The 9,884-nt window shown below is 37.7% G+C and overlaps 2 protein-coding genes across 3 annotated transcripts; one reads left to right on the plus strand and one right to left on the minus strand.

Moving 5' to 3' along the window:
• The first annotated feature begins 883 nt into the window (after positions 1-883).
• msmp1 (microseminoprotein, prostate associated 1) lies at positions 884-2,418 on the plus strand. Its single transcript, XM_077227272.1, has 3 exons — positions 884-1,075; positions 1,180-1,288; positions 1,844-2,418. The coding sequence occupies exons 1-3, from the start codon at positions 973-975 to the stop codon at positions 2,010-2,012; spliced, it is 381 nt and encodes a 126-aa protein (XP_077083387.1). The 5' UTR covers positions 884-972; the 3' UTR covers positions 2,013-2,418.
• A 269-nt stretch (positions 2,419-2,687) lies between these two features.
• Positions 2,688-9,362, minus strand: rgp1 (GP1 homolog, RAB6A GEF complex partner 1). Of its 2 annotated transcripts, none has more exons than XM_077228165.1 (9): positions 9,211-9,362; positions 8,670-8,785; positions 8,374-8,507; positions 7,017-7,100; positions 6,512-6,661; positions 5,926-6,072; positions 5,654-5,781; positions 3,550-3,727; positions 2,688-3,270 (listed from the first exon to the last, which is right to left on the minus strand). In XM_077228165.1, exons 2-9 carry the CDS (start codon positions 8,783-8,785, stop codon positions 3,047-3,049), a joined length of 1,161 nt encoding a protein of 386 aa, XP_077084280.1. In that variant the 5' UTR covers positions 9,211-9,362; the 3' UTR covers positions 2,688-3,046. The 2 variants fall into 2 exon arrangements, with proteins under 2 accessions (XP_077084280.1, XP_077084281.1); XM_077228166.1 differs by having other exon boundaries at positions 9,025-9,316.
• Positions 9,363-9,884: the final 522 nt, after the last annotated feature.

A 9,884-nucleotide genomic window follows, 5' to 3' on the forward strand; every position in this document is an offset into this window, starting at 1 on the left:
TTTTGAAAAAGTCTTGTATTGTGAAGTTTTCTGTTTTTAATATATTTTAAAAGTAATTTATTAAGCTGAGTTTTCAGCATCATTACTCCAGTCTTCAGTGTCATGATCCTTCAGAAATAATTCTGATATGCTGATTTGGTAATAAGAAACATTGCTTATTATTATCAATGTTGAAAACAGTTTTTGCTGCTTAATCATTTTGTGGACACCATGATACTTTACCATTCAAAAGCTTGGGTTAAATAAGATCAAAGAAAACTGAAAAAAGTATCATGGTTTCTAGAAAAATATTAGTCAGAAAAAACTTTTAATTGAGCACCAATCAGCATATCAGAATGATTTCTGAAGGATCATGTGACGCTGAAGACTGGAGTAATGAAAATTCAGCATTGCCATCATAAGAATAAATTCAATTTTTAAATGTATTAACATAGAAAACAGTTATTTTAGATTCACAAGATTACTGTTTTAACTGCATTTTTATCAAATAAATGCAGCCTCGCTGAGCATAAAACACTTCTTTCAAAAATATGAAAATTATCTTTATTATTAGTGTACAACCACCAAAATGAACAGCTGATTATCTTTAACTGACAATCCATGTTCTCCATAATTATTCTGCGTCCTGTCTCGCGTCAACTTTTTGCTCTCTCACTCTCTTCCCGACCTCTCTTAGTCATCCCAGGATGTGTCAGAATTTCTATAGTTTTTCAAGGTCATGCCCAGTGGAGCGGAGAATGGCAATCACTGGAGAGAAAGAGCAAGTGGTGCCAAACCTCAGCTTTTTCCTTTACACCCAAACCCCCCCCCCCCCCCCCCCCTTAAACAGCACAACTAACCTGCCCCCACCCCAGAGACACACCTCAGGTAGGGGGTAAACCACTCCCCACACCCGTCCCCATGAACGAAAGGGGGTATAAATGAAGGTGCGAAAGAGGAGAGAGCAACTCAGAGGGTGATCGAACAACCGAGATGGATCCCAAGACGAGACATGACACATTTATGTTCTGCATGGCCTGTTTGGTGTGGACGACATGTTCAGCAGCACCAATGCAGTGTCACTTCAACTCTCAAGGTGAGAGCAAATGTCCTGTCTCATGATATTCCCTCCAAATCAGTTTTATACTCTCAAGGCTTGAGGAGATTGATATTCAGTGTGTTCGACGTCTCTCTTCACAGCTCTGTGTGAATATGATGGAAAGCATTACTCTATGGGAGAAAGCTGGATGGAGCAGGGCTGTGTGCAGTGCACCTGTCTGCACCCTGTGGGAGTGGGATGCTGCGAAACGTAAGAACTGTAACACTTCTATAGATAAAGAACCTGATGAATGAGAACAGTGAGATTTGTCAGTCTGATTTTGGTGCGTTGAGACCAAAAGTTGTTTATTGCCATCAATGGTTCCAGGAAGTCCCTTTAACATGGAACATTTCAATTGCACAAAAGGTTTCAGATTATTACAATCTTTTTCACACTTAAATATGGTTCTTTTAAGAACTGTTCACTGAATGGTATTTTATTGAACACAAATTGGTTGTTCTATGGCAGGGGTTCTCGAGATCCACATTCTGCGGAGTTTAGCAACCTTGATCAAACTCTCCAGCCTTAAATTTTCAAGTAATCCTGAAGACCGTTATTATCTTGTTCGGGTGTTTGATTAGGGTTGAAGCAAAACTCTGCAGGAAAGTGGATCTCAAGGACCAGAGTTGAGAACTCTGGCATCACTGTAAAAAAAAAAACTTTTGAGACCTTTAATTTTAAGAGAGTACTGTTTAGCTGCTTTGTACTTGTTGCTACATGGAACTAGTCCATTTTGATTTGTAATTTATAATTGTTGAATTACAGTGTGCATCGGCCTGTGGACTTTCCTCCCTGGTGTGAAGTTCGAGTTGAGTCGCTGACCTGCCAGGTCATGCTGGTTATGACCTCTGATCCTCGTCTGCCCTGCATTCCCGGAGAAGACAACAATGTTGACCCAAGACATGGAGCACTCACCATGAAACTAGAAGGTTAGCATGGAGGAAGCCTTCAAATCACAAATCATCTGCCTGTCAGCTAACATCTGTCTCACTGTTAAGTGAGATGGGATATTACTCCTTTAGCAACTGTATTCTCAACTATAACCATTTAAGGAAGCATTCTCAATTTAAAGGAAGCAAGGAAGTGGTTTGACATGTACAGTATGTAGGGGAGGAAAGCGAGTCCTGTGTTGGAACAATGTATTGGAGTGAAAGATCAGAAGTTCTTTTTATTTGTACGGAATGTTGTGCATTATGTGTATTTGTGCCTTTTCTACCATGTTATTATTACATCACTATAACATTAAATATTAGCAGTGAATGGCCTGTCATTGTCTCTTTTACAGTTCCTTCTCTCAATAACCAAGATGTTTTCAAGCTCTGAGAGCAAAATTAAATGTATATTCCATATTAAATCATTGCAATAAAACTCTTCATGAGACAAGCAATACTCTGATTTGATAATACATTTTGTCAATGTTGCTAATTTTAAGCAGCATAACCAAAGCTTTTCCTTAATTGTGTATGCACTATTGTAAATAACAGCTGACAAGCTTAGTAATATACTGTTTGTCTCATATTTAGAACATTTAATCTAATACATATATAAAAATCTATTTTCTTTAAACATTAAAAAATTAAAATAGTTTTGACAAATCATCAGCTACAAATAACTCTGAACAGATTTTATTCAGTTATGATTTGCATATAGAGAAAATGTACAAAATAGCTTGTAATTTAAATACAGCAGAAACCGTATGTCATTATAATTTGGAGCATTCATTGAAATATAGACAATAAAATACAGACATTTCAACATTACAAGAGGTAAAGCAGTCTGTTGGTCAAGACTGAAATGTTAAAGTTGCCTAAATAAAGAATTATCATCTCATTGCACGGCAAAAGATAAGAACCAGTAAAACAACTCCAAAAATAAGCTACATTAAAATTTGGAATAGACCGCTAACAACACTTCTCACAACAACAACTTGTTAGTTTTATGATTTTCCAGCACAAATACCAACACATCTCAAATGTTGATGCTGTTTGTCCCTGTGAACTGTGAAACGTATGAAGCTAGCGTGGGATTGGTGGGAAGCACTTTGATTGGCAGGTCCCAACTGAAGGTGTCCACATCCACATGCTCCGCCCCAGTCCATACTGTTACTTCTGACTGATTCTGCAGAACCACCGGTGCCTCCACTGGCTCCCGCGCTGTGACAAACTCAAAATGCAGTCGCCATCTTAACGTCACTGGGGAAGAGAATAAAAACATAGAATGGGAATGTTCCCTTATCACGGTTGATTTAAAATTGAAAATTAACTAAATTACGTCTCAAAATAATCGAGACTCTCAATGCACTTAGCCTGAACAAATATTTCCTTTACATACATATGTTCGATAATAGATTTAAAACTCCAGGTTTAAGCAAAACAAGAAATAAACCAATATGTCAACCAGAGTATCATTATATATGTTTTTTTCAGTTTAATTAATAAAATAAAAAATAAAAAAAACAAAGGTTTTCAAACCTATATCTGTGGTGAATCCAGGTGTGACGTTGAGGGGTACAGGAAGAGAGAAATGGCTGGAGGCTGTGTGCAAACAGGACTCTACATGTCGGCCATGACCAGTGACACTGACCGCCTGGCCGGGTCGTCTCTGGTACAGCTCTTGGACCTCCTCTTCACTTTGCAGACTTACTGAATACTGAGCAGACCAGACATAAATACACATGAACATTCCAGGAGCACATCATGAAGCATTTACATTCTCATTAAAGCTCCAGTAGGTAACTTTTGAAAACAAACATTGTTAAAACTGTCATTATGTCCTGACAGTAGAATATTAGACAGATAATCTGTGAAAAAATCAAGCTCCTCTGGCTCCTCCCTGTGGTCCTACTGCCATTTGCAGAAATACACCGCTCCCGGTCAGAAACAACCAATCAGAGCCAGGAGGAATGTCTTAGCAGTGTCAATCACGCTCGTGTACGCGCTAATCACCCCTCTCTTGCACAGCGCGAGCGCGTACCGTCGTTCGTGACTCTCCTGTTCGAACTCGTTCATCCAAATGAACAAATCTTTTTTCCGAGTCATTTCGTTCATTCAACGAACGAAATGACTCGAAAAAAGATTTTTTCATTTTGAACGATTCGTTTTCGGAGTCATTTCGTTCATTCAACGAACAAATGACTCGAAAAAAGATTTGTTCATTTTGATGAACGAGTTCGAACAGGATCACAACAGAGCAAAGCGAGCATTTGTGCTTATAAAACCTTTTTTTTTTTTTTTTGCTCAAACTTTTTTATTAAACCAAATGATATTACAACACAATAGATTACGTGCTTATAAAACCTAACATTTTTTATTTATTTTTGAAATGACCGATCGTTTCGCTAGATAAGACCCTTATTCATCGTCTGGTATCGTTTAAAGCCCTTTGAAGCTGCACTGAAACTGTCATTTGGTCCTCGAAACGTTTGTGTCCTATTGTAGTCCATTATATGGAGAAAAAGCCTGGAATGTTTTCATCAAAAACCCAAATTTATTTTCGACTGAAGAAAGAAAGACATGGACATCTTGGATGACATGGGGGTGAGTAAATTATCAGCAAAAGTTTTTTTTAAAGTGAACTAATCCTTTAACGTTATCTTAGTAGCTATTTATAACTTATAGAAAGAGTGCAACGTTAAAGTTACATGTATTGCAAAATACATAATGATTTGAGGACCAAGTTTGTAGTCAAAGTATGGGAAGGCCATAGTCAATGTAAAGCATATTGTTGATGTTTCGTCCCTATTAGTGAATGTTCCATAACTGTTTATAATCCGCCGTCATCGGTGGTCCTGCTTACTAGCCTGCGCGTTCACGGCAGGCTCCGCTGTGGGGGAGGAGCTGTGGGGGAGGAGCTGTGGAGGGAGGAGCTGTGGAGGGAGGAGCTGTGGGGGAGGAGCTGTGGGGGAGGAGCTGTGGGGGAGGAGCTGTGGAGGGAGGAGCTGTGGGGGAGGAGCTGTGGAGGGAGGAGCTGTGGGGGAGGAGCTGTGGAGGGAGGGCTGTAGCGCAGCAGAGAGCAAGGGGGTTGGTCCTGTAAGTTGTGCTTGTTCAAATTTTCAGGCTAAGTCAACATTTTCTCAAAACTCCCTACTGCAGCTTTAAGGGTCATTAAGATTTTTTTTTAAATAAATTATTTACTTTTATTCAGCAAAGATACATTAAATTTATCAAAAGTGACTTTTACATTGTTATAAAAAATATATATTTCAAAGAAATTGTTTTTTAAAGATTTTATTCCTTAAAATATCCTGAATAAATGATCAGTTTCCACAAAAAAATTAAGCTGCAGTGCAACTGTTTTCAACATTGATTATAATAAGAAATGTTTCTTGTGCACCAAATAAGAATATTAGAATGATTTATTAGAATGACACTGAAACCTAGAATAATAATGCTAAAAATTCAGCTTTGCCATCAAAGGACTAAATTACATAGTTATTTTAAATTGTATTAATATTTCAAAATATTACTTTTTTATTGTATTTTTGATTAAATAAACGCAGCCTTGGTTAGCATTAGACACAACATTTAAAAAAAATCTTATTGACCCCAAACTTTTGAACCGTAGTGTATACTATACCTGTAAACATGGAATATCCCCTTCTGAGAACGTGAAGGTGCCAATAACATCTTCACCGAGCCTGTACACAGTCTTAAAGATGCAGAACTTAGCCACTTTTCCCCGCACATTTGTGATGTTGAACATATCTGTGAAAGAAATGCATGTACTTATTACCATATTCACAGAGACACAGAATTCATAACTGAGCAGAGGACAAAAACATGATAAGAGATGAATTTCAAAGACACAAGCCTTCCCACAATCACTACCACCCACATTCACTCACGCACATGGGCATCGGCGTGAGGTGGTGATCATCAGCATATCCAGAGCTCTTTCTAACGGTCTTGTATCTCTCCGGCTTCCTTCCTCCTCCTCCAGGAAGGGGTTTGAGGGAGCCACTTCCTCATCCTGAGGGAACGGAGGCTCTGGCATACCTGCAAAAGAACATCATCTTACTATTGTGTGGGACATTTTATGGACACCTATTAACATCATCCAAAAAGCTTTTAGTTACAGATGTAGAGAGACAGGCATATTTGTCACTCGTGGTTCATTTATTCCGCAACCACAAAGTATCTGATAATAGGTGGTTTACCGAGAGAAAGCCAGTTGGTCTGATCATGTGATCTTAACTTGATGACGACCATGAAGGGTCGCTTTTTCGAAGTTGATATGACTCAGATCCTCATTTTATGCGAGTATATATAATTTCGCACTTATTTCTAAAAAGATTAATAATTTCTTTGTGTGTAAAAATAAAACAATTGGAGAGGGAAATATTAATGCATCTCAAATTCAGCCTGGTAAAAATGTATCTGCTTTGCATGGAAAGGGCTGAAAGGGAAACAAAGAGGGAAAAGAAGTGCAACCTACCATGAAGCACTAGCACTCTGAAAGGGACTCGCAGCAACTTGATAGGCGAGTTGACTCGCTGGCAGCCAATCGTGAGCTTGTACACATATTTCACTGCCTGACCCCGGAAACTGGGTGGACCGTCAGAGGGCACGACCTCACTATAGGTATCTGAACACGGGGATAACATTATTTGGCGGTAGTCACAGCTGAAGAAAAAAAAACTAGCAGAGTTCTGCTGAAAATGTCCTGTAGTTCAGGATGACATTAGCCAGGAATAATGTGCAATTAAACATAGTTAAACTTTGGCCAGCTGATGGTTGGTCCTGTGCCATGAGCCAGTTTTCAGAGAAATATCAACAATATGTGGGTAATGAGGAATATGCTTCATTCTGAAATGATTAAGGGGTTTACTTCTTATTACTGAAGTTGTGAAAGTGCTAACAGTGTAAACAACACAAACACTTTATAAAAAGAACATGTAATGTGCCATCTAAAAGTGTGAGGTTAATATGCAGTCTCTTACAGGTCTTGCTCTCTCCAGGGTCCAAACGAAGGTCACAGAACAAGATCTTAGGTGGTGTGTCCAGCACACACTGCCCTCGTTCACCTGGATCAATGAAGAAACAAGGGAACTCGTGAAATCTCTCCTCATAATCATGATCTAAATCCCTGCTCCAAAATCAAGAGGTTTCCAGTGAATAAATCTGCTTATACTTATACTGTAATATGAAAGACACAATCTATGTTAATGTTTAAATCGTTACACTATTTGATCTTTACATGCTTTATCAGCCATCACTAACAGTTTCTTGAATTTTATAGGGTTCTGAAACCTTGAAACAGAGCCAAAGTCAATAACTTATTTCAGCAGACTGACCTGGTACTTTGCATTTTCTCTAATTAACTATTGTTGTGACTTTGGCAGATCATTTTTGGTCATTATTCTGCACAGCATGTTTTTACCAACTTTCTGTTCATGTAATTCATGCTGGATAACCTTTGATCCATTTTAAGGTATGTGTGCCGGCCCCCTTTTCAGCTGTGCGGGTTCTGGAAGTATTTTTCTCATTCATTTTTCGTTAAAGAGTAATATAAGCCATAATCCAAGCCAATCAGCTACAAAGTGAATCACAACACTAGAAACTTTGATCTGAAGCAAAAAGAGTATTTGAAATTCGGACAAAAAGGTACAAGACTGTGTACTTAACGGCTTTAGTGAGGGAAATAACTACAATCCCATGAAGTATTGCAAACAGCATAATCAAATGAAAAAACGATGGAGAAATATACAACTATTCATTTACAAAAGTTGATTACATGTATGAAAACTATATATTGTAAGTTAATTGGAAAATATGCATATATATAGAAACTTTTCAGTATTATGACTTGAGAGCGTTTTTTGGAGCATGTTGCTCTGACTGTTGTAATTTTCAGTACAGCATCATGGGTAATGTAGTTTTACACCTTTCATTCCACTGTTAAACACAATTATTTTTAAAATAAGCAAATAATACAGGCTGACGGCTTCAGCAGAAGCAAATCCCATTGATTAACAACCGCGTAACTCACAGCAGGTCTGTCTTTAAAGGTTTATAAGTTATCGTTAAAAATGAAATAAATGAATCGAGTTTTTATTTCCGGAGCCCAACTGTTGCACTCAATAGAACTATTTGCAGTTTCCACAACCAGTACTTTCAGTTCCAAATTTACCTGGTATTCTGTTTTATTTCTGAAAATACAAACCTCTGTCTAACTAACTACAACCTTTTAGATATTGGCTGTTGAAAAAAAACTGCCCATGATTCTAGTCGCTTTATCTTTGAGTCAATATTAAAAATTGAGTAAAACAAGTGTGAGATCAGCTGCTTATTTATCACCTCTGCTTGGTATCAGCACAGTGTCACTCTCAGCTTGCACGTCCTGCTTGGTGCCCTGAGCGGGCAGAGCCACACGACTCTCGCTGGCATGGAACTGGCAGTGAATCTGAGCACTGGACCAAGCCAACATCTCACTGTGGAAGATTAACAGACTCACTTCGGAACATATTGGGATAGCACATATAATGACTGAAATGTAGATACACCAAAGCACAGCAGGGTTTAACTAATTAATGAGGCAGTGGCCAAAACTCAACCTTGCACATTACATTCATGCTGATTATAGTGTTATTTACCTGCTGGCAGATGTAGACAGATGTGACATGGGGTTTGTGAAGGTTATGAGACACTCTAAAACCTCCCCGGCCAAAAACACAGGCCCTCGGGCCATAGATGCCACCACCTCAATCATCTAAGGAAAAACAGAGAGGATATATATATATATATATATATATATATATATATATATATATATATATATATATATACCAGCTTGGTTTATTGGGTTATTGTAATGTTGTTGTTTTTTCTGAACTAGCGTAAACTGGTTTAAGCTGTTTTTAGCAGGTAAGAGTAAATCATCCAACAGACAAACATTTTGAAGAATAGCTTAGTTTTAAGAGATTTACATTTGAACTTATTGTCTAATACCTGTGGCACTGAAAGAACAAGAATCTCCTAATTAATCTGACTCTGATAGGAACATATGTGCAAAACTAGACTGTAGATAGATCTCTATATTTAAAGAGCTAAAGTCGTGCAGCTTGGCGCAGCGACGAATGTTTACTATGTTAGAAGGAAGTCCTAACATCACTTTAATGGTTTCCTTTAAAATACCTCGAAATTGCTTAAAACAAACGACCGCTATTTGTTCCCGTCGATATTTTCTACGTCGTATCCGTAAACGACAGAGGTTAAAAGACCGAGTTACCGGCGACGCTCCAGTGACTTAAAAACAAAACAAGAGTCGGTTTTCTCTGGGCCATTATGAGGTTTCCCTGAGTTTCTCTAAATGTCATTCGGGCTAACGTTACATTTATAACTGAAAAATTAAACGCTGTCATATAATGGAAATAAACTTGAGAAAAATTTTCGTTGTGCATAATATTTTGAATTACTCAGTACAGCATAACACGAGAAAGTATAAGATGTCATCGTTTGTATCAACTCCGGTATAGCGATGTCCAACTCGTGAACAAATCATTTGTTATGAGTCGATTACTTTGAATGAATCAATTGAATGGTACCCTGATAAACCGAGGGAACCGAGATTTATAATTGCAAAGGAAAGATTAGATAACATTTGCATGTACCTTAATTAATATTAAAAGTCATTTATATTTCTTGGCATAAAAAAAAATATTTTTTTACATTTTATTAAAATGCTGTTTAAAATCGACGTTTTGTATGAGAGTAACAAAGATAATGATTTATTAGCAAAATCAGGATTGAAACAAACTGGATTGGAACAGACTAAATAACGATAAACAAACTGTTCAAAAGAACCGATT

Source organism: Siphateles boraxobius, unplaced genomic scaffold (assembly GCF_051911475.1).
Source record: "Siphateles boraxobius isolate OS27281-9 unplaced genomic scaffold, OSU_SipBor_1 130, whole genome shotgun sequence".
NCBI classification, from domain to species: Eukaryota; Metazoa; Chordata; class Actinopteri; order Cypriniformes; family Leuciscidae; genus Siphateles; species Siphateles boraxobius.

Bases quoted from the DNA above. Each gene is read 5' to 3' on its own strand.
- msmp1 (XM_077227272.1), top strand. From the start codon at position 973: ATGGATCCCAAGACGAGACATGACACATTTATGTTCTGCATGGCCTGT. The intron at 1,076-1,179 runs GTGAGAGCAAAT...CTCTCTTCACAG, and splicing joins GTGTCACTTCAACTCTCAAG to CTCTGTGTGAATATGATGGA. The intron at 1,289-1,843 runs GTAAGAACTGTA...GTTGAATTACAG, and splicing joins GGAGTGGGATGCTGCGAAAC to TGTGCATCGGCCTGTGGACT.
- rgp1 (XM_077228165.1), bottom strand. From the start codon at position 8,785: ATGATTGAGGTGGTGGCATCTATGGCCCGAGGGCCTGTGTTTTTGGCC. The intron at 6,662-7,016 runs GTAAGAGACTGC...CCCCGTGTTCAG, and splicing joins CCCTGGAGAGAGCAAGACCT to ATACCTATAGTGAGGTCGTG. The intron at 5,782-5,925 runs GTGCGTGAGTGA...TTTCTTTCACAG, and splicing joins CACCTCACGCCGATGCCCAT to ATATGTTCAACATCACAAAT.